Here is a 27,605-nt window from a genome sequence, read left to right as displayed (position 1 = left end):
CCGAGCCAACACAGCTGCATGTGGAGGATAGGGGGTGCAGACTCTGGCATGGCATGGTGCTGCTGGGCCCTCGGGTATATGGCCCAGCCCCCACCTTCTCCTGTTAGGCCATGGCACACCTGTCCTCAAGCTCACAGTCCTTACAAAGGAAATAGCTGGGAGGGATATAAGGGTGGTCAGAGTGCATCTGGGTATCCGAGCGTCTCCACACGGCTGTGGCCACATTCCCAACCGTTCTTGAGTTACCCTCTCCCCTTTTGTAAACCGGGTCAGATGCCTACTTTGTAGGGCTGTAAAGTACCTAGTACAACTTAGTGAGCACCCAGTTCCTGAGTAAGTGTTTATGGAGAGGTAGGAGCACAGCTGAGAACAGATGAGGGCACGTGGGCCTGTGAGCACTCGCTGAGGACTGAGTGTGGAGAGGGGACGTGGTGGGCTGGAAGGGGCTGTCAGAGCAGAGCCCTGGAAAGCACAGCCATGGAAGTGTTGGGGGAAAGTGTTTCAGGCAATGAGACAAGCTTGGAATGTTTGGGAATAGCAAGAGACTCCTGTGAGGGGGGTGGAGAGGAGGCCAGCAAGGAGGGGAGTCCTGGGAGTGTGGCAGGAACCCTGGTGGCCAGAAAGAAGGGGCGGTTGCTCCTCATTCCTGTGGTGCCAGACAACAAATACTTGTTCTGCCTGGAGCAGAAAACAATCTTTTAATTTTTTAAAAAAGATTTTATTCATTTATTTGAGAGAGCGAGAGAGTGCATGAATGGCAGGGGGGCAGAGCAAAGGAAGGGAGGGGGAAGCAGACTCCCCACTGAGCAAGGAGCCCGATGCGGGGCTCCATCCCAGGACCCTGGGATCATGACCTGAGCCAAAGGCAGATGCTTAACCAGCTGAGCCACTCAAGTGCCCTGGCAGAAAATAACCTTGCTCATGGATTCTTATAGCCCTCAGTCTACTAGGTCAGCTTTCTGGCCAAGAGATCTTCTTCCCCTTCTTAACACTCCCCAATTCTGGGGCTCCTGGGTGGCTCAGTCGGTTGAGCATCTGATTCTTGATTTTGGCTCGGATCTGGATCTCAGGCTCAGACCGAGCCTCTGCCCTCAGTGGGGAGTCTGCTGCCCTCTGGCCCTCTGTCCTGCTCGCACTCTCTCTCTAATAAAGAAATAAATCTTAAAAAAACAAAACTGAAACTCCCCAATTCTATCAGCTGTGAGATGTGTTTCTGAGGCCTCGGGGGATGTGTGGCTTTGTTTGGGCCATTCCGCCTCTTCTTTTCAAGCCCATCTTGGGTTTCTTTCCACAGACGGGATTCCCTAGCATTAGCAGGCGCCTCCTCCAGCTCTCCCTTTGAGAGGCCAGGTTCACAGCATTACCGAATCCCGGAGGGAGGTTAAAACTCCTTCATGTCTCCCACTAAGCGCTTGTGCTGACCGATGAGGGTGCTAGGATACGTTCCCCGGGCAAGGCCTCTGGTGCACGGTCGGAGAGCAGGCACCAGGGTCCTTGAGAAGGTAGTGGGCTGTGTGTCCAGAGCCCTGGGTTCGGATCTCCGCTTTGTCTCCTGCAGAGCCCCGCGGTGTCAGGCACACCGCGCGACGGGGCCGTGGCTCTGTTTCTTAGTCTGGGAGACTGGGCTCACAGTCACTGTGTGAGTGGTTCCCATCAGGCCTCAACGAGACAGTGAGGGGCCGAGCACAGGCTGTTGAGGTCGGAAAATCTAGAAATGAGCGGGAGGCCGAAGTGCTGACAGGCACCTTTGCTTTCCCCGTGCACAGGTCCTGGAGGAGGCTGGCTGCCAGACCGCCACGACGTCGTCCCTCGTGTCTGTGTGCTCAGGCCTGCGTCTCTTGGGCAGCATTGATGACGGCACCGGCTTTGCATTTCCTGAGCAGCTCATCGCCCTGTGGGCCCAGGAGGGGATTCAGAACGGCAGGGAGATCTTGCAGGTCTGGAACTGGTCCCTCCACAGCGCCCTGGGGAGAGCATCCAGTTAGCAGGGGGCTGGCGGCGGACCTTGGGGCCCTCTGCCCGCAGAGGAGGCTGGACAGAGAATCCCAGACACACAGGGCCTGAACTCTCTGCAGAGAACCCCATGTAGGAAAGACCTATTGGAATCACTTTCTTCTTTATTTTTTGCTATTAAAATATAGATTTTGGGGACACCTGGGTGGCTTAGTCGGGTAAGTGTCAGCCTTTGGCTTGGGTCATGATCCCAGGGTCCTGGGATCGAGCCTTGCATCGGGCTCCCTGCTCAGCGAGGAGCCTGCTTCTCCCTCTGCCTCCTGTTCCCCCTGCCTGTCCTTGCTCTCTTTCTGACGAATAAATAAATAAAAATCTTTAAAATATAGGAGATTTTTAACTTAAAAAGATAATAAGAAGCAGAAAAACAAGTCTGGAACAAATCCATTCGAAAGTAGGTTTTAGTGTATAGACATTCCCTTCAGTGCATTGTTAACCTTGGAGATGTTCCGCTTACCTGGATAAGGGAGTCAGTCCCAGACAAGGGGAAGAAATTTCCTTCCTTGTGGTAGAGACTCTTACTGGATGTCACAGCCGCAGTGGTCTGAGGGTTTCCATTTGTTGAGGGTGAGCTCCACAGTGAACCTGAATTCCATCAGAGCTGCCTGCCAGCCTGGGCAAGCTGTTTCCCCCCCGCATAGCCCCAGCTCCCCCAGACCCGCCCTCCACTGGGTGGGGCAAGGAGAGGGGTGCTGCCTGGCTGTCCTCAGACGGGGCCAGTCTGACCTCCCCCAGGGACACAGGGCCAGACCCTGGGGTTTGGAGAGAGCTTGGTCTGGGGGCGGGTCAAGAGTGACAGAAGAACACTCTGGGTGGAAGTGTATATGGTAAGCTGCACTGATGATTTTCATTTCCAAATTTCACTTTATGTTGTAAAAAAAAAAAGTACCAACTGTACAGAAAATTATAAAATAATAAAGCCTGCCCCCTTTTGCTCCCATTCCGTAGGAGTGGCAGCGTAGCAGCTGTGTGGGAGTTCTGTAGAGCCCTTCCCTGGCACAGAAAAGAAATACGTATTTTAGATGCTCCAGCTTTAAGATTTTTTTTTTTTTTTTCAAAATCAGTGTACTATATGTCTTGTTAATTTATGTTACCTTTTTCCTCTTGTACATATAGAGTTTTTTTCTTTTCTAAATCTTGGCGTTTAAAATGTACATATATCTTCCTGTTCCTATGCTGGTGTTTCTTTGTAGGCTAGATTCCTGAAGTTATGAGTTTTAACTCTGGATAGACTTTGTCATATTACCTCTCAAAATGTTCCTATTAGCACAAACTAATACATGGAGGAGACCAAAAACAGCCTGTAAGATGGTCCTCCTGACACCTTGGGCCAGTCCCTCCTGGACCTAAAATCGGCCATCGCTGAGTGGGGCCACCCAGCAGCCTGGGCAGAGCCTTGACAGCCAGGACAGGCCCGGGCAGCTGGCCCTTGGGACTGTTCTGAAAGCCAGAGACTGAGCCTGGATCACTGGATTGGCCCCCAGGGAGGGTAGAGAGCGAAGGGGTTCATGGTTTGGGGCTTCTCCCTGAAACTATGCTCCTGATTCGCTGTCAGTTGGAGGTGGGTCAGCTGCCTTCATAACGTGACAGATGGTGAGTCTCAAATTTGCCTCTGACATTTCATCATTTACTCCTTTTATTCCTTCCTGCTGTCACAGAGTATTTCCAGTTCTTCAGCAATTTATGATTTACCCGTTGTGTTCTGAGTTTGCTTCCATTTTGTTGAAAGACAGCAATGTTTACTGAAATCTTGGCACTTGGCACCAAGCAAGGACCTGTGAAGTTTGTGAAGTTATTTACTCCTCACATGGCCTGGAAGGTGTTTCTGTCTCACGTGCACACACAGCCAGGGCGGGAGCACCAGCAAGGGGGCAGGTGATCCAGGCCCCGGTGTGCTGAGTCATGCCCCTTCCTGCCCCTGACACTCTCAGAAACTGCTTACCTGTGACATTGGTGGTCAAGACCACAGGCTGCTGCCCTGCTAAGAGCAGTAAGCACACCGTGCCTAAAAAAGAAGGGCCTTTCTGTGCTGGCATCACGTACCCAGCTTCTCGAGACCCTGCCTGTTTCAGGGTGGTTGTTCTCTAGGTCCTCGGGAGTGCTCTGTGAGGAGGTCTGGGTGGTTGTCTGCCCCCCCCCAACAAATCACCACTGAATTACGCCTTCACACCCAATGACCGTTCTGGTCTGGAGCAGCTTCTGGGGGTCAGGAATTTGGGAACTGTGTAGTGGGGTGGTTCTAGCCAGGGGTCTCCCCTGAGGTTGGTCAGAGGCCTTCTGAGGGCCTGCGTGGGGCTGAGCTGCCGCTTCCAAGTTGGCAGGTTGATGCTTACTGCAGTAGGAGGGCCTCTATTTCCCGTACATGGCTCCTTCCTTGGGGTGCTTGAGCTTTCTCATACCTGGGCAGTGGCTTCCCTCCCCAGAGCGGGGAGGAGGCCATGTGTCCTCCACACCCCAGCCTTGGAAACCCTATGCTGTCACCTCCTCAGTACCCGGGCTGGCCCTGCTTGGCGTGGGAGGGGAGTACCTGGGCGTGGGCGCCAGGAAGTGAGGGGCATGGGGCTGTCTTGGAGGCTGCTCCTGCCCATGCCGTGGTTTTTGATGACTCCTTTCTTCTTGATTGGGAAGCTGCTGCCATGATCTATCATGTCTGTGCCATCTGCTGGTGACATGATTGCTGGGCCATCTGTATTTGAGGAATAATAACTTGAGCTTCCCAGTTACTCCATACGCTTCACCCTGAAGTCATTTCTCTTCAGAAGCGCTCTGGGAGGTGGGGGAGTAGTGGAGAGTCAAGTCTCCATTGTATCCATGCCTCATTCCCACGTATGATCTGGGAATGCTGTGGCTCTTTCTCTATAGGCCCTGACGCGGTGCCTGCCTCTGGACTTGGGTGTAACTGATTTTTTGACATCATAGAAAGAAACAGGGGCCAAGAATACTCAACACGGAAACAGCAAATGCAGCGAGTGTTGTTATTGTCCGTTGAGCAGAGGGGTATATGGGTATGGTTTATTATTACTGTGGTGCATATATATAAATTGTTTTATTCTCTTATTTCCAAAGAGAATGGGAAAGAGGGGAAAAGAGTGCTCTGCTCTGTGGAGTGCCGGGCCATATGCCTCATCTGTCAGTTATATCGCTTTTCTACCCACCCGTACACATATTTCACAGAGATTCTTTTAGCCTGAAATGATAAAAACTCAACTCTAAATGGCTTAAGTAGAGCGGACGTTAGGGGCTCACCCGGGCGGGCACTCTGGAGAAGGCATCCCAGGGGTGTTGTCAGGGCTCTCTTCCATCTGTCCTCCGCTTGCTTCTTGGTGAAACTGAGCTCAGGTCAGGTCTCCTCATGCAGCTTCCAGGGCCAGCAGGGTCCATACAGCAAGTTATTTCAAGGGAGAAAGGTCTCTCCCCCAGCCACCTATCAGTCCCCATGACATCCTCTGCTTGGGACATGCCCCTTCTGTGTCAGTTACTTTTTCAGGAAGAGGGTCTCTGTCCAGCCTGGGTCTCATCCACATCCACACCATAAGATGAGTGGGGACAGAGTCAGGTACTTTACAGACAGAAAAGTTGGCAGGTGCTGTCTGCAGGACAGTGCAGATCTGGGCCTAGCTTGTTCTTAGGAAAGCCAGGAAGTGTTTGAAGAAGTCACACATCTTTCCTGCCCAATGGGCTTTGCTGTTTCCAGAGTCTCGACTTCAGTGTGGACGAGAAGGTGAATCTTTTGGAGCTGACCTGGGCCCTTGAGAACGAGCTCATGATGGTTGGTGGTGCCACTCAGCAGGCGGCCTTGGCCTGCTACCGCCAGGAGCTGAGCTTCCGCCAGTAAGAGCCCAGTGTGGTTGGATGGAGGGGTGGGTACAGCTGGCCAGGCTGCTGGGTGGAAGGATTCCTGGGAAATGGGCATTCTGCCCTTGTCCACCCCAAGCCAGGCCCAGGGGACAGGGGGCTCGACATTGCCTTTCCCACTGGCTCTCCTTTAGCGGGCACTTTTGGGGGGACAGGGAAAGAGCTAAGAGCTCCCTGTGCCTTGAGTGACATCCCCGTGTGTGGTCTGAGGGGGGCTTGCCGCTTGGGCTTTTACAGCCACAGCATTTCAGGGTTATTGGCCTGTCTTCACACTTGGTGAGAAGCTTAGAAACTGATGTTGGGGTCCTCCCTTAGCCCCTTTTAGCAAGGTTCCAAAGGGGGCACTGGAACCTGACATCCTGCTGACATTGGAGCTCTTGAGTGCAGAGGCAGAAATCCTCCAGTTGGCAGGGATGTGTTCCAAGAGCAGGCAGAGGGCTCCTGAGCTGGGGCGGCTGGCGGGAGAGGAGAACAAAGTGTTTCCCAACACAGTCACCAAGAGCAAAGTGACAGGGGGGCCGAGAATGCGTTCCATTTTAGTTGGGCTCGGCTTTCGATTAGCTGAGTATTCGGGTCATCTGTCTGCTCAGCAGATTGGCGTAAAGATCATTTTTGTGTTTACTGATGTTCCAAAGCTGCAAAAAAGAAATCATGATTTCTGTCCTCAAGACTTTGCATCCCATTAGGTGCTGACAGGTGAGCTCTCTGACCTCAGGCAGGTCTGCGAATAGGACCACAGAAAGACTGTGCCTTGGGAGGGTGGAGGGAGAAAAGCGCCGTGCTCCTTCAGGGGGAGAAATGGGCATCAGAATGGCAGGTTCAGGGGTGAGTGCAGAGCTACAGGTGAGGCCTGCTCTGGGTGACTTGCCTAGATGTCAGGCTGCAGGTGTCGGGGTGTGACCAGGCAGGATGATGGGTGACCAGCCTTCTCCCCTTCATGTATCTAGTCCCAGATTAGGTGCTGGAGATCCCTGGGAGAGGAGACAGAAGGAGGGGGCATGGATAAATTCTTACCTATTCTGGGCCATCTGGAGGTGTGGCACACTGTAAGGCTCTAGGCTCAGACTTCCTTGGTTCAGAAATTTTCTAGAAACCTTCCTTAAAGGTCATTTAGCCTGTCTCTCGGTACATGCATCTGTAAAAGGGGCACAGTAATCCTGGAAACCACTTTTAGGAGATGGTTGGTGGTGGCAGTGAGGTCAGAGCACAGCACTGCCGGTGCTCAGCGCCCAGTTAATGCAGCCTCTTTCATCATTCATGCAGACACAGGGCTTGCTGGGCCCAGAACAGGTGTCCTCATCTGACCCTGTCTCCTTCCTGTGGCAGGGGGCAAGTGGAGCAGATGGCGAGGGAGCGAGACAAGGCGAGGCAGGACCTGGAGAAAGCCGAAAAGAGGAACCTGGAGTTTGTGCAAGAGATGGACGACTGTCACTCTGCCCTAGAGCGGCTCACGGAGAAGAAGATCCAGTAGGTCCTGTGGTCACACCCGAGCCCAGAGGGCAGCTCCGGAGCAGCTGGGCGGCGGTCCCCCGGCCCCGGGCGGGTGGGTGGTAAATGTGGGGCTACGCTGGCTGCGGCCGTGGTCGTGAACATCGTGGAGCCGAGGCCCTCCTGTTTCACCTGAGCCAGTAGAAATCTGAAAGGTGTACCTCTGGGGACGTCCTTCCTTGAAAGAAGAGGGGTGCATTTAAAAAAGCAGCCTTGCTCTTTATGACGTGAGGGCATGGGCAGGGGCATCCAGCTGTGTGTGCCTGTGGACTGCAGGGAGCATTCCTATTCTCTGCTTTATTTATGGGTCTGTCTCACTTCACCCGGGTCTTCTGTGTGTGCCTGTGGCTAGTGACATGGATGAATGTTTTGAAAGAGGGCTGGTGAATGGCTTTGAAGCCTGATGAAAGGAGCCTGGTGTGGTCGAAGGAGCCCAGAGCCCAAAACCTGACCTCGGGCACTGTGAGGTGCAGTGGGTTAAGCAGACCCCTGGTAAGTGGTCTGTTCCATTGGTGGGGCTGGTGGCTGGACAGACCAGAGGGAAGGATTTCTGACCTTTTGTGGACACAAAACCCACCTCTTTGGTTTATTAACCAAAATGTGAAGAAATCCAGCCCCTGAGGATCTCCCAGGCTGGGGCAAGCAGAGGAGGGGCTTTTCACCCCATTGTGGGGAACAGTCTATGCCAGGCTTCCCTGGCAGAGCTGAGCTGGTTGTTCACCCGGAAGCTTTTGTCACCTGGAGGTGTCCCCTTAAGGACAGCAAAGGGTGTGTGCTGCAGAAAAACCAGGGTGCTGTGCTCAGCTCTCGGTAGTGGTGGTAGTGGAGGCACAGGAAGGCGACCAGCCTCCCCACCTCATTCTCCCTCACCAGCCCTTGCTGTGATCCTGGGTGGACGGAGCCCCCGAGATCCCTCATCTGCGAAGTGGGAATGGTGACAGACCGTCCTCTGCATGGGAGGCTACCGGTCGGTGTGTTTGAGGCCTCAGCAGGGTTTGGTGCGTGCAGCCGCCAGGTGCATCTCATGCCTGTGGGTTAGCTGAGCGAGGGCCTCCGTGAAATGTATGTCAAAGAGAAGCAAGAACTCAGGTGGTGTACATGGCTTCAGCGAACACGTGTCTGAGAGCTTGTGACCGGTCATCTCTGGGATGTTGCCTCTCACTGTCTTGTGTGGTTGTGACATTGGAAGGGAACGCTTTTCTCACACCAGCCCTGCCGGCCGTGTTTGTGGGTATTGTGGCATGACGCACACGAAGTCCCCACAAACCTGACCTTGGGTGGGCAGTGTACGGGCCTTCACAGGACCTTTTACCTGCCCCCATGCGCCTTACTGCAGGCTTCTGAGCACTACCCCAAGAAAGGCCTGTTCCTGCCGTGCGTGGGGACTGTCACGGTCACAGTTACAGAGCCCTCATCCTCATGGCTCACAGCGGGAGGATCGGAGGCACCCGGGGGGTGCAGCCAGCTTTCCTAGGGCTCCGAGGTTCGTAACGTGGCCATAGCGGGTGGGCGGGGGTGGTTTCATGGCCACATAGGGCCAGGCGATTGTGTCCAACTAAACAGTAGGGTTGAAGACCAAGAGCTCTTTCATCTTCACCAGAGACGCTGGGTGCCTTCACCATGCAGCCGGAGGTCTGGAGGTTGAGCCAGTCGGCCCTCTAGGAAGGAGCTTCTGTTCCAGGCTGTGAAACTCTGCTGTGTTGTGCTCCTGACTTACCAGCCACAGTTACCCAAATAGGCCATTTTAGCCCCATTTTTGAGCTAAAGAAACGGAGGCTAGCAGCAGTGCCGTAGCTTGCGCGCAGTCACACAACCAGTGTGGCCTAGAAGTTGAAGCCAGGTCTCCCGTCTCCCTGTGTCACGCTGTCTCTGAGGTGAGAGAGCATGGGGCCCTGGCCTGCTGTGTACTGAGACTGTGAGAAAACAGACCATTAGGCAGGAGGAGCACTGAAAGGCAGAGAGCTTGTCGCTTCCCAGGCCGGGGTCACCTGGAGTCACATACCGTCATCCTAGTCAGCGCATGAGGGCCCCACCAGCTCACCCTCCCATAGGACCTGTGTACTAGGGGTTCCAAGGGAGGGTACTGGCTGTCCCTCCTCGTCTGCGGGTGTCTGCTCTGGGCCATGCAGGGTCACACATCTGAGTGCACAGGCCTCTGGAAGCCCAAAGGCCTGGGACACCCTTTGCTTCCTGGGAGTGGCTGGGGAAGGCCAGGTGCAGCAGGCCGAGATCCTGGTCTGCTCACCGGTGGAGGTCCACACCGACCTCTGCCTGTTGTGGAAGAGAAGTGTGCCAGAGATGGCGTCAGGGGGTGAGTGTGGAAGAGTGCATGCGTGTGTGTGTGGCTGTGTGCGTACAAGTGTGCACACCTGCGTGCTCACGTCCACCGCTCCTGCATGAAAGACTCACAGGATAAGGGTGATGTTCAGGAGACCACAACAGTAGGCATCCTTTCACCAAATTTTCAGAAATGTTTCCAGTCAAATCTGAGAAAATAAGTAAACATGGTCTCACTGTAAGGAGGTGTTAGTAAGGCCGTGGAGCCCCGGGTGGGGAGATCGGCCATGACACCTTGACTTCTTCATGGACACAGTGGCTGTGGCCTTGCTGAGCCCCCCTCATCTCAGTATGGAACATGGGCGGTATTTATCACAAAGGAGCATTTAGTTAAGAAACACCTGCCTCTTGTTTCTGCTCCTGTCAGCAATCGACAGTCTCTATTCAGCTGATTTCCTGTAGTATCCAGCTGCAAGCCTCCCCTTTACCACTTCTTACTGAGCAAGTTCCTGTGGGTGGGATTAGAATGTCGAGTTGGTTGCCTCTTGCAGCCACGATGTAGCTCACTGACGTAGTCTCCTTAGTTCCCTGACCTCAGAAAACAGGGCGTGAGTTCAGTGTGGGTTTCCAGAGAGTAACTCTCTTTAAAAATTAAGAATCGAAGGAACCTTGGAAGGAGACAACAGAGGGATTGCTGATACGCTCTTTCCTGTCTTGGTGCCTCCCCCACCTCTTCATGGCCCTTCTGACAGCATGGTCGGCTGTTAGACTCACCGTTGACATTGGAGGCTAGGGATCCCACCTGAGCAGGAGTGGGACTGATTCTGGTGCCACTGAGACCTTGGGTCGCAGCCTCATGGGGACTGGGGCGGGAGGGGCCCACAGGGGCCTGTCTAGACTCTGGAGCAGCCTGACTTCCCACGGTCCTCCTATCTGCCGTGCACTGCCACCTGCCAGTCCTTGGTTAATGTTGTTCAAGGGAGAAAACTCCTGTTGAAAGAACTGTGTCCAAGAGCTAAATACAAGTTGATTTTAGATGATCAGTTTAAGTAACTATAAACTGATTTGCTTCAGTCGCGGTGTGTTAGGCTTGATTCTCTCTCAAGCACGTGGGAAGAATTTTATGATGTCTTTCCTCCGGTCAGAGAGTCACAAACTTGAAAGCCTTATCTTAGTCTGAGGGATCCTTAGTCAAGGGACCCATGAAGGCCCTGTGAGTTTGGGTTTTGCCCCATGAGTAATGGAGCATTATCAGGAGTTTCTAGAAATAGTTGTTATGGCTGCATTAGGTTTTTCTTATTACAAGAGTAATAAATGATACATGTTCATTGTAGAAAATACAAGTGAAAGTAAAAATAAAAGCAGAAATTTCACCCAGAGTTCATCACTCTTGACGTTTTTTAAGTCCTTCGCTTCTTTTTTCCACGTACATATTTACAAAATGGTATATTATGTATGCTTTTGTGATGACTGCAGAGCCTCCCATTATGTGCGTCTGCCATATTTTATTTGTCCATTTTTCTTATGTTGGGTATTTCTAAAGTTTTTAAAGAATGGAGTGATAACGGTCAAATAGGTGTTTTTAAAACTACCCCAAAGGTTTGTGGAGTGTTACATTAGCTAAATTCGTCTTACTCTTTTTCCCCTAAGTACCAGCTGTTCTTTCTCCGTCTCCTTTCCTGCTGGGTGTTCTTTCCGTAAAGTTCTGAAATGAGAAAGTCTAGACTGTCTGGAGGGGGCTGGAGGACAAACCCCCGGTGTTTTCTGCTGAATTATTAACATTGCCAAGCCCTCTGCCGAATGAAGTAAGAGTTTCTCTTATCTTCCGTCTAGAGAGACTTGGTTTGAGAAATCCTGCTAAGCAACTGTTTCAATGATAAAACTAAGATTTGGGCGCCTGGGTGGCTCAGTTGATTGGGCGTCTTCCTTCGGCTCGGGTCGTGATCTCAGGGTCCTGGGATTGAGCCCCACATCGGGCTCCTCACTCAGTGGCAAGTCTGCTTCTCTCTCTCCCTTTGCCCCTCCCCCCGTTCTTGCATGCTCTCTCTCTCTCTCTTTTTCTCTCTCTCAAATAAAATCTTTTGAAAAATAAATAAATAAAACGAAGATTTGGCACTTTTTGCTGATGAAAAAAATGGTTCTTACAAGAGACTAAGGCAGAAACTGAGGGGGGAAAACACCTCCTACCTTCTCTTCTGATTGCTTTGGGACTCACTGTCCACACTGTCCACTGTCCACTCACTGTTGCCTGGGTCCTGCATGAGAGGCTTACTTTGGTACACATGTGGTTATCCAGGCTGCCCTGCTGTAGGATGTGGCTGAAAGGCAGAGGGCATCAGAGAGGCCTACCCACAGAGAGCATTGGCAAGCTCACTCCAGAGGCCCCAGGGACCTGCTGGCTTCCCTTGTCACCTCCCCTAGCCCTGGAGGGCGTGGAGGCACATCCACCTTCAGGCCCAGGGTAAGGGGGCTTTAAAGGAGAGCCCCTGCCCTTACAGCATGTGCAGTTTAGCTGAGGTTCAGTGACCCCATCTGTCAGGCAGGAACAATTGAATCCCAGATAGTGTGGCCAAGTGCTACTGGCGGAAAGGTTCCAGGGAAAAAAGGCCATGTTGCCTAGGAGATGTCCCTGGAGAGGGAGGGGTCAGTATGGGCCTGGGGGGTCCCTTGGGACCCAACATGACATATTCTGTGTGTGCCTCGCAGACATCTGGAGCAGGGGTACCGGGAAAGGCTGAGCCTCCTGCGGTCCGAGGTGGAGAGGGAACGTGAGCTGTTCTGGGAGCAGACCTGCAAGCAAAGGGCTGTGCTGGAGAAGGACCTGGAGCGCCTGCGCGCCGAGGAGGCCAGCCTCCGGGAAAAGCTGACCCTGGCCCTGAAGGTGGGTGGAGAGCAGTGTCTCCCCGGTCATCCTGCCCTGAATGACAGAAAGGAGGTTGCCTGAGGGTTCGTTCTCCCACACCCCACATTTTCCTTGTCAGGAACATGACTACCTCCGTGGTAGGGAAACTCCTGGTATTTCTAACTAAGGAACGTTGGCTGCAGCCACAGAGACAGCACATTGCTCAGCCAAAGCAAAAACGGTCCTGGCTTTTCCACGAGAGGCATTGCCTCTTCCTTTTCTCTGGTCATGGGACAGCAGGACAGGTTGAGACCTTAGGGGCTCTCACTCTCTGCTTTGACTCAGGAGGATAGTGGTCAGGGAGGGTCAGCAGCAGCAGCCAGCTTTGCCGCACCCACCCATCCCCGAAGACCAGAGCATCTGTGGGGTCAGCAAAAGACCAAAACCTAAAGCCCACCCTGCTGGAGTCCTGGGTCTGTAGCCTGAAGGAAATGGGGTTTTCTGGGCTTTGGTGAATGTCCTGTGACCCACAGCCACCCTGCATTTGGTTCTATACAGTGAGGTGTCCCCTGGCCCCATGTCCACTGGTCCCTCCTGTGCTCCTGCCTTCCTCCTCCTCTCCTAACACGGAGCCTGCAGATTCTTTCCACATCTGCCTGGTCTCTGTCTCCCTGGGGGAGAAGCTGCGTCCTTGCCTGAACCGTGTTCTTACTGCTCTTCTCACGGGTTTCCCGTGTCTGTGGGTACTGCCTTCCTCCCCCGGGGGACATCTGAGCTGTGAGGGTGCTATTTCCAATCCCTCATTTAGACAACGGCTCAGAAAGGATTGCCCCCATCCTCTTCTCGTGTTACTCATGGCCTTCTTGAGCATTCAGGGCAGGAGAAGAAGGGGCAGTGGGGAAAGCGACAAGCACTGGTGAGGGGCTCTGTGGGGTTGGTCCCCAGCACGGCCTCCCCTGTGGGTGCCCAGGCAGTGAGTACCCGTCACATTGCATTTGCAGGGGTCTTCCTTGATTGTGAGTGCTGCTGGGAATAAGTCTCCGATGCAGAGGGGAGACCAGCTGCCCACAGCTCTGTCCTCCACTCCTAAAGCCCGGCAAACTGCTGGTTTGTGTCTTATAGGAAAACAGTCGGTTACAGAAGGAGATTATTGAAGTTGTGGAAAAGCTTTCGGAATCAGAGAAGCTGGTCCTGAAACTGCAGAATGACCTGGAGTTTGTGTTGAAGGACAAGGCAAGTCCTTTTGCCGATTCTGAGTCTCTGGGTCCTGGGTAAAAAGTGTCAGGGACTTGAAAAAGAATATGTAGGTGAGTGAATTCCGTTGTTTCCTACTACAATTCTAGAATGGAGAGAAAATCAGCAGGGCAGCTTTCCTTCCATTCTCTTCCTGTTCGTGCCAGTGCAGGGGTACTGGTATGCCCTAGTGACACCATGGCTGTTGAACATTTAGTGACAGTGACATCTGCACAGTCCCCTTTGATGGGTTCGCAGTGGGGAGGGGCACAAAGGAGAGCTCCCTGCCCATCTGGCCCTGCCCATCACCTCAAGTAAAGGAGGTCAGGAGAGGTGCTGCACAGAGAGGTCCAGACAGCTGAGGCAGGAGTGCACCCCAGGCTCCAGTTGGGAGTATGACCACCTTCCATAAATTCAGAGCATCCTGTGGCCTTGAGATCTTTTAAATGAGAGGAGGGAGGAGGAGAGGGATGGCAGGCTGTACCTGGAGATGCTGAGCCTAGTGGGAGGAGCATGAGAGGGTGATAGCCCACATTCTACCTGGCCTGAGGTCCTGTCTGTCCTTTTCCTGTGTGGGTGTAACTTTTAGCTGGAGCCGCAGAGCACAGAGCTCCTGGCCCAGGAGGAGCGGTTCACGGAGGTCCTAAAGGAGTATGAACTCAAGTGCCGGGTACGTGCCCCACCCAGCCCCCTTTGCCATCCTGAGCCATCACATTGCCTTTGTCTTGCACTGGGGCCATTGCTCTTATCTTTGATGCATGGGACCTTCATGCACCCCTGCCCCACACCCCCAGCCCACTTTGCAGCAAGGGTGATGGTGCTGGGGAGGGTACTAAGAGTTTGGCCTTCCAGAGACCTCCTGGTGCCAGAAGGCCATGTAGCCCTCTTCTGGCCATGCCCGCTAAGAACGGGATATGGAGCCCATGAGATGGGTGGGTGGTGTAGGTCATCAGGGTCTGACTGGTTTAGACCTGGATAGTGGTGTGCAGACCTTATACTTTGCCCTCCTGCCTAGAAGTGGCCTGTCATTCATGGCAGGCCACATTCCTGGCCTCCGCATGCAGGGTAGTCCGGCACGTGTCAGCAGGAGTGCCCTTCTATGAGCAGAGCGGGTGGAGCCTACGTTCTACTGACGGGTCTCCAAGTCTCATGTTCCATAAGGAGAGGGGACCCAACTTGCCTACGTGGGGTCCGTGCTCAGCCCCACAGGGGCGGGCCAAGGTTGCTAGACTGGCACCAGTTCTGAAGGCCCCCTCAGTGTTTCCAGGCACCATGCGGTAGCCAAACCTACCAGGGGCTGTGCATTCAGTTAGAGACGCCACAGAGCAGGGCATAGGTGATGAACAACGTCAGTGGTGCTGAAACATATCTTGACCCTGTTACGCTCTTACAATGACCAGGACCCCAACAGCTAAAATATTATTGTGTGAATTTAAGGGTCTATTACCAATTCAGTTCTTAATGATTTCCCTCCAAATTAAAGTCAGAAGTGACTTTGCTCCTGCTGCTCGTTGCTTTGACAACACCAGAGGCTAAAGGTGAGCGCGTGCGGTTCTGGAATGTGATGTGACCTGCCGCTTCCTGCCCGGTGCCCTTTCCTCCACGCCAAACCCCGAATACCAGGGTGCCCCTCTGAAAATCCTGTGTGTGGTCAGCTGCGGCAGCCTCCTCGTAAACCTCCGCCTGGGCGCGTGCTGGGTCGGGGTTGGGGTCCGTCGTGGTGGCTGGATTGCAGTTACGTGGCATGTTTCCCGCCCCCTTTCAGCGTGTTGCCTTGACTTAGACCCTATAACTAACCGTCAGCTAGTACCTTACTTCAGTGCGCTGGATCGCTCAAACACGCATAAACCCCATCTTTCCCTCACGGGGCTCTGTCACTTCAAGAGCTGTTACTCATTTCACTTCTGCTTCTTGACATTTGACTTTCTGAAACATCAGGAATATCGTACATATTAGTGTTAGTTGATCTGTTTATTTAGAAATTGGTCTTTCCATTTTTTGACTATTTTTCATTGTTCCAAACTTACATTTAGAGCATTAAAAAAACCTTTTTATTGGAAAATAATTTCTAATACGTGAAGTTACAAAGGTAAAAACGGTGACAGGGACACCTGGCTCCCCTTTGCCCGTATTCACCTGTACTTTTCGTCTGACTCCGTGTGCCCATTGCGTATTTGCTCACTTGTGTGCTGTGTGTGGATGTGAAGACACGGTGATTTTCTGAACATCTGAGTGGGGTTGGCGTGCGTCATGGGGCCACCCCGCCCCTCAGCGGTCAGTGCGCGTTTCTGAAGAGCAGGCTTCGTCCTGCGACCTTGCAGAGGGGTGCCGGGGCACCAGAGTTCATTGTTTTAAGTGTTCAGGAGTTTTGTCAGCTTCTTCTTAAACTTTTGATAGCTTGAAATCTGCTAAGGTGGGAGTTACTTAGAAATGTGCACAGGATGTGCCGAAGTCAGAAGTCTGGGCTTTTCTCCTGAAGACCCAGCTCTCCGTTCTCCCTAACTGGCACACTTAGTAACTTATGCAATACCTTAACTCACGGAGCATATTTCAGTTTCGTTAGTTGACCTAACGGTGTCCTTTAGAGCCTTGCCCCCTGAGGTACAGGACGCAGCGTAGGGTTAGATGCCGGGTTTAGCTGTCATGAAACATTCTGTTGTAGGCCATTCAGGCTGCTGTAACAAAAACGACATGGACTGGGGCTTTATGGACAAGAGATTTCGTTCACAGGGTTCTCGAACCCGAGTGGTGAGTTACAGACAGAGACTGCCCCGGGGGAGCTGCCTCACAAGGTCACTGTATCTGTAGCGACAGGGAGATGGGACGGAGTAATTAAACACAGCCCAACAGGCCGGTGATGGGTAGTAAGGAGGGCACATATTGCATGGTGCACTGGGTGTTATACACAACTAATGAATCATCGAGCCTTAAATCGAAAACCGGGGATGTACTGTATGGTGACTAACATAATATAATAAAAAATCATTATAAAAATAAAAAAATAAATAAACACAGCCCAACAAGAAAGCAGGCTCCTTTTACGAGGGCTTGGGATGAATAGTCCGAGGGGGATTTTCGCATTACAATGAGGCTGAGGTGACTGTGGATCACGTCTGGCACTTCTGATTCCTTGGTAGTCAGGCCTCCTCAAATGCTTCTTTTTCCTTTCCGGCAGTTTATTAGTTTGTTTCTAAAAGGTGAGATGGAGAGTTAGGCAGAAGCTTCTACTAGAAGTTTCCTGAGCTGGGGGGGGCGGGGGCGTCAGGCCTGCCCGGTGTCTGGTGACAGCTCTTTTCCTGGGACAGAGGGAAAGCTGCCTTCAATGGAGCTCTCTGGGGTCTCTCTCTCTCTCTCTCTTTTTAAATGATCATTTGCCTTTTATTTTTTTATAATAATTTTTATTATATTATGTTGGTCACCATACAGTACATCCCCGGTTTCCGATGTAAAGTTCCATGACTCATTAGTTCCGTCTAACGCCCAGTGCACCATGCAGTACGTGCCCTCCTTAACACAAGGGCCCTGATTCCTTCATGAGGCTCTGCCCTCACGACCTGATTACCTCCCAAAGGCCCCGCCTTCAAAACCTTCACCTTGGGTGTGAGGATTTAACCTGCGAATTGGGGGTAGGGGAGGGCACATCCAGTCTACAGGACTTTCCTACAGCTTTTGTCTCTGACGTGGGTATTTTTAAAGTGATATTTTAAAACATTCTTATTTTGTGTTTTCTCTGATACTTCCTTCGGGTTAGATTGAGATTGTGTGTTCTCAGCGGGACAGCATAGGTGATGTTAATTTTTGATCACCTGGTCAAGGTGTTGCCTGACTTCCTCGCTGTGTAATTACTGTTGTTCCTCCCATGCAAACTGACTAGCAGTCCGTGGGGAGACACATAAAGACCACAGAAACAGCTGCTCTTCATCAGAATTTTCCCTGGATTCAGTATCCATTTCAGTCCTTATCATGACAGTTGACCCTTGGAATTCTCCCGTGAGCCAGAGGGGTCCCGCTTCTCTGCTCCGTTTGCTGCCAGAGCATCACCGCCTTTGGGCTGAGGGTGTTTTTACAGTCACTCTCCAGAGGTGGAGACAACCTTCAGCCTTCCCTGCAGGGCATCACCCAGCCTTCCCAAAGCCACTGCTCCGCGTTTCCCTGCACCTTGTGACCAGGATATTAGCAAGGAAACCATGCTTTCCCTAATTGCCAGATCCTCTTCCTTCTTAACTATCATTTTAGCTTTTTGTCATTTCCTTCACTTCTCCGTCTCCATTTTCTTGGTGAGGCTGCCTTTGGTTAAAGGGGAGTGTAAAATGTTAATCCGAGTTCTCTGTGGTTTCATGTTTCTGCCGTTGCCTTGGGTGGACACTCGAATGGAGGAGCACGTCCTTGGTCAGAAACCCCAAATGCAGATTTTCCCTTTCTGCATTTGCACACTGTTACCGATGGAATGCTTGTGTGTCCCCAGATGCATATGTTGAAGCCTGTTCCTGCAATGTGCCGGCTTTAGGAGGTGGTAGGCCTTGGGGTGGCGGTTAGGTCATGGAGAGCTTTATGTAAGGGATCCCAGAGAGCTCCCCCGTCCGTTCCACCATGGGAGGACACGGAAAAGGTGGCCGGCTACGAACCAGGAAGCCCTCACCAGACACTCAACCTGTCCGTACCTTGATCACGGACTTGTAACCTCCAGAATTATGAGAGCTAACTTTCTGTTCTTGATAACCCCTGTCTGTGGTATTTAGTTCTAGCAGCCCAAATGGACTGAGACACACACCAACCCCTGACTGATGTCCCCACTGTTGCCCGTCCCTGGGCGGTTCTTCATCCTACGTGTGTGTGTGTGTGTGTGTGTGTGTGGGTGTGGGTGGGTGGGTGTGCGCGCGCGCGCGTGCTTACTCCCGCCTAGCTTGTAGCCTCAGCCAGCCTGCTGGCGCCCCCTTCCGCTCCCATGCGCTGTTGAGGTCCCGCCCTCCCCTCAAACCCCTAGGACTGCAGGATTGCAGCAATGGACTTGTTGCCTTTCCTGGCTGGTGCAGTAGCACCTTGGGCACACATAGGCACCCCAAGTAAGTGTGAGTCCCAGTGCAAATAGGCGCCTGGCTCCGCAGCCCCGCCAGACACCCCCTGAGCGGAGCTGGGGCCCAGGAGGGTGCATGTCACCCTCATCAGTTAGAACTGGCTATGCTTCCTGCTGTGTCCTCAGAGCAGAGAAGTCTATGCGGCACTGCTGAATTTGCGGGATATTTTAAGTTTTCTCATAGGCACATTAAAAAATGAAAAGGAATAGGTGACATCAATTTTAATAACATTGTATTTAATTCAGTATATCTGCAGTGTTACCATTATATCCTTTTTTTTGGAATCCAGTCTTTGAAATTCGGTGTAGATTTTAGGCTACAGCACACCTCCATTCAGACTCACTGCACCCGAGGTGCTCGGTGGCCTCTGCGGTGAGTGCTGCCTTCTTAGACATCCCAGGGCTAGAGCAGCAGTGACCACAGGCTGTGTCAGGAACCGGGGGGTGCACGCTCTGCTCTGCACACTTGTCCCGAAGCTCTAACGTACCACCCTGTCCTTCCCCCCCCCCCCCAGAACTGCTTCCTCCATGGGGAACCTTGTATTTTTGTCTAGGAGATTCTGAACGAGGTACAATGACCCTGTGTGAATCTGTGCTTCTTGTAAGATCTGTGCAGAGCCTGTCCCTTCTCCCACGGCCTAGACCTGCCAAGGAGAGGCTCCTTCTCCAGGGGAGAAGCAGTCACAGGCCAGGCGCTGGCCTTCAGGAGCAGTTTTGGGAAGATGAGGTTTATTCAATGAGAGCTGCCAGGAGAGGAAACTCAAATAGGATTAAAAAACCAAGGAGGGATGTGGGGCCTTGTGGATGTGCCAGGGGCTGGTCCCCAAGTCCTCTCCTTGTGGCCTTGGCTGGCTTGGGCTTCCCCCAGAGGGAATATCCCAAAAGGAGAAGCTGGCTAAAAGCTGCACCCTTGGACGAGGGGGCATCACTTCTGCCATCCTGCAGGTTGGGGCAGTCACAGGCCTGCTGGGGTTCCAGGGAAGGAGGACATAGACCCGGAGTCATGAGTGGACACGGCAACACACACAGCTGTGGTGTGTTAGCTATGGGACCATCTGAGAAAGTGGTTATAAACTCTACCCTTTCTAGCCATTTAAACATCAGGTGACCAGGTGTGCTTGTGGAGATGTGTTTCTTTCACGTGTGGACAGAATTACACTGGTTGCAAATGAGACCCTTCCTTTGAAGCTTTCATGACCCCCAGGTCTCCCCACTTCCCCCAATGTGTGTGCTCACCCAAACACCATCCTTTCTGTTTAGTGTGGTCATCTTTGTTCTGTGGCCTTTGGTCTGAAGCACCTGGTGTCCTCTTGTCTCAGTAGCTGTAGAAAGAACCCTTTGCAGATTCAACAGCAGAAGAGGAAAGAATCCCAGGACGCATCCCGGGACATTGGTGCCTCACACCCACGTCACAACATCACTGTGCTCTTAAAGCACCTGGAGTTTCAGCTGTTGATGGTTCTCTGTATTTTCTACATTTCTGCTCGGTTTCCACTCCACTCTTTTTTTTCTGAGCCCCTTCTGTATATTGAGTACTCGAAAGTGGTGCAGCGTGCTAGAAAGTCTAGAAGTGGGCCCTGCTATTGTTTGGCTTACCTGTCCTTAGGAAACAGGAATGCAGTTTTAAGTGCTGTGTGCTGGGAAGTCAGGGCCTGACACCTGGCTGCTCTCTCGGTGGCCTGGCTCCACACTGCTCTTCTCCTCACCACTCTTCAGGCGGCCGCACAGGCTGCAGGGGGTGTCTGGCTGTACCCCACAGGACCTGCAGGACCGCAACGACGAGCTGCAGGCTGCACTGGAAGGCCTACGGGCACGACTGCCCCCAAGTTGGCATGGCCGGCCACATGCACAACCAGAGGAACAGCTGCTCCCTGGACACAGGCCAGCAGGTAGGAGCCCAGTCTTGGGAGGTGACAGGTTGTGTGCTCCTGCTGTGGGAGAGCAGAGCCTGGTGGCACTGGGTGTCTATCTTCCCCCACTGCATGAGCTTCCCCCTGGTCCGGAGGGACTCTGTAGGAGGGGGCGGCCAGCTGCCCAGCGTGTCAGGCTTCCAAGGGATCACATGCCCTTCAGACTGGCACATGTGGGAGAAGGACCTGTAACCCAAGGCCAGGGACAATACCCAGAGCCCCAAAGGAGGTAGGGGAGGGGAAGCGTTCACCATTTGGGTAGAATGGTGAAGGTTATGATGACCTGGTCATGACCTCAAGACAGGCATGTCCTAGTGGGCCTCTTGGGTCGTGGGGAGGATCCAGAGAGATGCCCTAGGGTGAGCGTTCAGCATGGGTCGGACATAGTCATCTAAGGAGGGAGGAGGGAGAGGCTGGGAGCGAGCAGGGTGGTGGGTGGTGGTCTCCCAGCTCCGCTCAGAGCATGACGTCTGGTCTTGGGTCTGTGACAGCTCTCAGAGAAGGAAGGTGAATGTGTAAAATGTGTCAGGGATCCTGGTAACTCACAGAGGCCTCATGTGGACTCCAGCAGACAGGGCTGATGTTTACTCCCTGGCTGGTGTGGAAAGGGTCAAGGTGGGCTGCAGCTGTGGCACCCTGGAAGGACCAGCTCCACCCGCCTGTGCATGGCACTGATGTTCAGGGAGTTACTTGACAAAGACCAGCACTTCATGCTCCGTGACTCTTCAGCCCGTGAGGTTTGGGACAAGCTCCAAGCACCAAGACGCCCAGTGCCCTGTATTTAAGCGTTAGTGGCTCCTTCTAGAGACAGAATTGGGGGGCAGGGTTCAGATGCCACAGCTGTCCTTCAGGTTTCCATGGTCCTTCTGGAGGACAGGGTGGGTTTGGCTGATTGCCACCTTTCCTGGCAGTTGCATGGTGTGGGCACTATACAAATTCACATGTTGCATGTGGTTCCATGTGCACCGCTGCTGGTGGGGGGCCTGTGGGGACCACCAGGACTGCCCTGCCCCCAGCCACCTGGCTGCCTCCACTGACCGTGTACCACGGCAGAGTCAGCCCCTCAGAGAGCGTCTTGTTCTCATCTGCAACCCTGAGAGCACTCAGAGCTCCCATATTGTCCTGAAATTGTTTACTTAATAAAACGGGGGGAAAGGGGCACCTGGGTGGCTCAGTTGGTTAAAACTTGATTTCAGCTCAGGTCATGATCTCAGGGTCATGAGATTGAGCCCTGCATTGGGCTCTGCTCTCAGCATGGAGTCTGCTTGAGATTCTTTCCCTCTTCCTCCACCCCTCCCCCTGTACATAGTGTCTCGCTCTCTCTCAAAGAAAATAAATAAAATCTTTAAAAAAAATAGAATACAGTTTGTACCTAAGAGAGCCAAGATGGGAGCCAAGTGGGGCTTTCTGTGCACTGGGTCCAGCTTGCTCAGTCCCTTAAGGGGACCCCCTCATAGCACCTTCTTTACTGGAGTCTGATGACTTCCTAGACCTCCAGCCCTGCCTGCACTCAGCTGGGAGGTGCTGGGGCCCAGCCAGCACACTGGACAGCGCCACATCCCCAGATAGTGTTACACATGGCCCAGTGTGCAGCCTGGCCGCAGGGAAGGGGGAGATGATTGCTATCTCCCTTTGTCCCTGGAGGAGTGTGGGATGCACAGAGCATGGGACCCTTGTCAAGAGCTACCAACCGTGACCCAGGGAGCAGCAGAGCTAGGGACCTGTACCTTGTGTGGCCCTTGTCCAGAACACCTTGGACTGTGGCACCAGAAAGCAGCCCCAGCCTCTGTGTCATCACTGATCCCCCCACCAGGGCCCTTTCTCTTCCCCTTTGCCCCCCACCGCCCTCCATCTGAACACAGAAGTTCCGTCAGCCCCTTCAAAGGAGGAGGAGTCTACTGCCACAGGGGGTGTTGGCGGAAGGGCTGTGTTGGTCATGGAGGCCGTACCATCAGTGCTTCCAGCTGGAGCCACTCCTGCCAGGTGCCGTTCACCTGGGCCTACTCGGCCAGAACCAGGTGGCAGCTCTGGTTTACAGGGCAGGGGCTGCTTGCTTTCCCAAGGTGCTTATCCTGACTTCTTTCAGCTCCATGGCCCTCACTCTGTCATTTTTTTCATGGCAAATTGTTACGGGGGGTGTCACCTCCCTTCACTTTCCCAGCCCCAGACCAGCACAAAACCCGAACAGTGGCCCAAACTCACATTCTGAGTCAGCCCTTTGGCATGTTGCTCAGTAGCACCAGGAATGCCTGGTGCCCCAGCGGTGCTTGTGGTTCCACAGGAGCCTTGCAGTGAGCTGCAAGGACATCTGACATCGTCAGTGGGGAGAATCCTCTGGGACGAGGGGTCATTCGTGCCTTCTTCCCTGTGCTCTGTCAGAACTTTGGCTCCATGAGCATTTACTATGCCTAACATACTTGTTCAGAACCCATGTTATTATCATGTCACAGTAAGTAACATAAAGCTTCCACGAAAAGGGCAGAGCTAGAATAAAAAGCCTGAAGAAATAAGGCTCATAGTTCCGCGTCATAAAGCACTGACTGCCTCAGGTCACACTTGTGTCTCGGTTTTCCTAGTTCCTCTGTGTGCCTGGCATCACTGGGGAACAGAATTCAGTAAACGTACCATGTACAGCATCTTTTAGGGAATCCGAGGGCCTGACAGATCTTACAGGGAGTCTCCTGGTTACGTCTTTGAGTAACGTGTGTTCTGGCAAAGACTCGGAATGCTGATTTCTAAAGAGTTCCTACCTTGAGCTCAGCCTAGTAGATTGCTTGTGGAAACCCATGAGGGTTGGCTCTCTCTGCTAGCACCGCATTCTTCTTGCAGAAAGGGCCCATGGAGGGTTGTGCGTGGTCAGGGGCACGGTGGAAGAAGACGTGCTGGCCAAATGTCGGATCGGAGGGCTAGGAATGGCCCACGGCATCCTCGGCAGGACATAAATGGGATGTCTCCTTGTTTGCAGGCATCGTCTCATTTGTTGGTGATTCCATTCCTGTGAGTTTAGAAACGGAGATAATGATGGAGCAGGTGAAGGAACACTGCCAAGACCTCAAGATCCAGCTGGAGACCAAGGTCAGGGGGAGTGACGGTGGCCGCAGGGACACAGAGGAGCTTCCTGCCGCACGCTGGAAAACTTCCCTTGGCTATGCATGTTTCCCCATGCACGTGTGCACCCCTTAGGAAGACCGCTCAGGGGACAGGAGATTGTGGGGAAATGTAAATAAAATGAGCATTCTGCCTTACACCTTCTTTGGAAGAAGGCAGGAGATAGGAATGACCAGTAAAGGGAGGGAACAAGGTTATGTGTACCCAAGTGTCACGGGGGTCACACTGAGGCCAGACCTCCCTGCCCATTCTACCATCAGGGAATCATAGCTCCCGTCTGTGTTCTAAACTGATGCGACCCTGGGATTGCCCTTTGTGGGGTACTCCGTGGCCTTGTGGCCAGGACCCTGTCTTAGACGAACTTGTCTTCTGCTCCGTTAGCAGGTCGTGAGTGGGGTTTTGTTAAGGCACATGTCCACAATTTGTCTCCGCTATTTGTTATCGGGCATAAGAGTAGCAGCAAGGTGGGACTGCCTGTCCTGTGCTTGTGTCTCTGGGTTCCCTGGAGGCATTAGCTGGACACTCCTACAGTGGCCATGCCCTGGGGGCAGGAGGATGTTCAGAGCCACCCACTAGTCTCGTGAAGGCCACCATCTGCTCTCCGGATGGCCTGGCCAGGCGCCTGGCCCAGCGTGATCCCAGCCTTCGTTCGCCACTGCTGGACCTGCCTCCTGGGGCCCTTGTGAAGGTTATGGGAGACGACAGAAGCCTGAGGCCTCACTGCCCTGGGAGAGGCTCCACTGCCCTTAGCGCTGCTCTCTCCTTTCACAGGCCTGTGCACTTCTTTGGGTCTGGGCCACCATTCTTTGGGTGTCGTGCCAAGAAATCTGGTATTTCTGTGTTGTGTTGTCCAGTAAGTCGTTTTCAGGACATTCTGATCGACACTGGTCACATTTCTCTTTTCAGGTAAATTCCTATGAAAGGGAAATGGAGGTGATGAGAAGGGACTTCACAAAGGAGAGGGAGGAGATGCAGCAGGCCTTTAGGCTTGAGGTCCATGTGCTGGAGAGCCAGAGGGCTGACCTGGAGCTGCTGCTCGGGAAGTCTCAGGAGCTCATCCGAGGTCTGCAGGACCAGCTCCAGCAGGTGGCCCGTGGCCCTCCGCCGGAGAGGGCAGGGTTGGGGCGGTGCTGCGTGCAGGCGCTGTCGGGCCCGGCCGGGCGGCTGGCCCACGAGCAGGACCCACTGGAGCAGGAGCAGCGCCAGAGGCACCGGAGCGAGCTGCAGCGAGTCAGGTCAGGAGCTGCATCCTTTCAGGATCTTCGTCTAGCGGTTCTTGCCAAGAACCCAGATTTGAAATTGCATCAGGCAGACTGCTCAGAATCATAGTGCTTGCTAACGGGGTACTCTTTCTCGGGGCAGGTAGGTGACCGTTGAAGGAACGGATCAGGGGCACCTGGGTGGCTCAGTGAAGTGTCAGACTCTTGGTTTGGCTCAGGTCATGACCTCAGGCACGCAGGATTGAGTCCCGCATCAGGGTCCTTGCTCAGTGCTGTCTGCTTGAGATTCTGTCTTTCTCTTTTCCCCTCCCTGCGCTCACTCCCTTTCCCCCCCTAAATAATAGATAAATAAAATCTTTTTTAAAAAAAAGAAAGAACAGGTCATCAGGTAAGGATTGTCCCTTTGTATTAAGAATATGTGTTAACTAGAGCTTAGGAGTTAAAATTCCTTGTAGAATTTTGCCTCACACTTGCAAAGGGTGGTATGTTCTTCCTTGAATGTCTCATTCTAATTTTCTGGGACAGGGTATTACAGCACATGAGCAGATGGAGAAAAGGTCTAAAACCCCTGAAACAATGGGAAGGACAAGTAATTTGGGTTGGTGGGATTCTTGGAAAGGCCAAATGTATGACAAAGGAGTGGAAAGCTGGGATATGGCGTTTTGTGTCCCACAGTGTCATAGTTACATGAGAAATCCCATGTGTCCGTTCCTTATCGAGTGGGTCTGACTTGGCAGAGTGAGTGACTAGTTATTTTAGTCATGGTGCTGGTCAGTCAGCCTCTCTGTGTCCTGTGGGGAGTCTTGGACCCACCCAGCTCAGGAGGGGATGACCACCCCCAGCATATGTTGACCCAGGGCTGAGTGGGTGGCTCACAGTGGAGGGGCCCACTGCACTGTGCTCCTCACAGAGGGGCTGTGTAGGGCTTGGTGGGGTTCAGCGTTGGAGCTCAGTGCATGTGGCCTCAGTTACCCCCTGATGGCAGGATGTCGACAACCTTTATGTAGGGACCATGCCCTCCAACTTGGGTGGGGTACGCTCTCCCTTTTGGCTCAATGACTGGAGGTAGCCTGAGTACGCGGGATGTGCTGTGAATGAACTAGACTGCCCCCCAAGTCTGTGGGTGTGCCTTCCTCCCTGTACTCCAGATGATACCAGTGGAGGGGCCCCGGGCCCTCGGGGGCTGACAGAAACTGTCACTCTCCTGTGGGATGATAAAAGTCACTTTTAAGTCGTGAGCTTCCTTTGAGCTTTAAGTTATTTTCTCTTAAACTCCGGAGCTGTGTTGAGGGACTTGACCCAAGTCCCTCTAGACCCCCCTGGCAGCAGATGGGCCGGTGCAGGGCAGCCCCTTCCACCAGCCTGTGCCATTCATCCGGGGGGTCTGCTTGCTGCTCACAGTCCGTCCTCAGGCTGGAGCTAGAGCCATATCTGGCCACGCGTCCTGTTCTCAGGCAGGTGCCAGCCAGGAACAGAGAACGTGTCCTTAGTGCCCTCACCTCGGCTGGGACTGCATTCTCCCAGGGCTGTGAAGGCCTGCTGCCCAGCAACTTACCGAATTTTCAAGGGTAGCTTTAACTGTGGGTGAGATTCACACATCTCACTAAAGTTTTAGACCAGCACTGTCCTTGGTACTTCCTGTGATGGGGTACACGTCCTGTGTCTTCTGTGTCCATGATGGCAGCCACCAGCCACATGCCCTGGACATGCGACCTGCGTGACTCCGGTACTGAATTTTTATCCTATTTAGTTATAATCAACTTATACTTAACAGTCATATGTGTGAATGGTTTCGTGTCAGCTTCTGTATACAGAACCCAACCCCACTGAGGGCAGATCCTCCGACAGACGCACTGTGGAGGGTCCTGGGCACAGATGGAGCGCTGGCGTGCATGGGGGGTGAGAGGACAGAGCAGGCCAGGCAGAGGAGGTCCGTGGTCAGGACAAGAGGAGCCCGTGAGGAGGCCTTTCCAACCCCGGGGTCGGACTGGGCCTGGAGCTGTGTCCACAGTGCCTGTGATGTGCTCTGTTTCTGTAGGAAAGAGGCCGAAGTTGTGCTGGACTACGAGCGCTCAAGGATGGAAGCCCAGCAGGCTGCCCACTGTAAGCACTTAGCACTGCAGCCTCAACAGAAGGAAGAGGTGCTGCAGAGGCCCCCGCTGCAAGCCCACGAGGTGACAGAGCAGCATGACCAGGAGAAGGGCGGAGGGAGGGCAGGGGGAAGGGGATGCCCCTGCACTGGGGAAGTCAGCAGCTGAAGCTGCAGGAGCTGGTAGGCAAGGAACAGGCAGAGTTTTGGAAGTCCCCTGCCCTGGAGCAGGAGAGGCTGGAGCTTGCCTGTAGGAAGCAAGTGGGAAGGCTTGTAGGGGAAACAGATATGCTGTGGGCCTGTTTGAGGGATGGGCCAGCAGTGGCACATCGTGAGCAGGGGGGTTCAGGGGGCCCCATGCCCCTGTGTGCAGGCAGGAGGGAACAGCGACTGGTCTGGCTGGAACATGGTGATGGGTGTGGCTGTGGGCAAGCCAGGTGCAGGGATGTGCCAGGCCAGCACCTGTGCCATGTGGATGCCAGGCAGAGCCCAACCCCAG

At 53.3% G+C, this 27,605-nt stretch overlaps 1 protein-coding gene across 3 annotated transcripts in view; it reads left to right on the top strand.

The window, feature by feature from the left end:
- NINL (ninein like) overlaps positions 1-27,605 on the top strand; it is a 169,385-nt gene that overhangs the window by 109,376 nt on the left and 32,404 nt on the right. For all 3 annotated transcript variants that reach the window (XM_045810897.2, XM_045810898.2, XM_045810901.2), the window contains exons 8-17: positions 1,767-1,937; positions 5,705-5,841; positions 7,192-7,332; positions 12,337-12,511; positions 13,595-13,705; positions 14,295-14,375; positions 20,539-20,668; positions 23,655-23,764; positions 24,704-25,032; positions 27,056-27,191. In XM_045810897.2, the coding sequence (XP_045666853.2) occupies positions 1,767-1,937; positions 5,705-5,841; positions 7,192-7,332; positions 12,337-12,511; positions 13,595-13,705; positions 14,295-14,375; positions 20,539-20,668; positions 23,655-23,764; positions 24,704-25,032; positions 27,056-27,191 (1,521 nt within the window). The remainder of the gene's footprint in view (positions 1-1,766; positions 1,938-5,704; positions 5,842-7,191; positions 7,333-12,336; positions 12,512-13,594; positions 13,706-14,294; positions 14,376-20,538; positions 20,669-23,654; positions 23,765-24,703; positions 25,033-27,055; positions 27,192-27,605) is intronic.

This window comes from Ursus americanus, chromosome 22, assembly GCF_024610735.1.
Source record: "Ursus americanus isolate L20-20 chromosome 22, mUrsAme1.1.p, whole genome shotgun sequence".
NCBI lineage: Eukaryota > Metazoa > Chordata > Mammalia > Carnivora > Ursidae > Ursus > Ursus americanus.
Note: the sequence above shows the minus strand (reverse complement) of the source record. Positions and strands in the feature narration are given on the sequence as shown.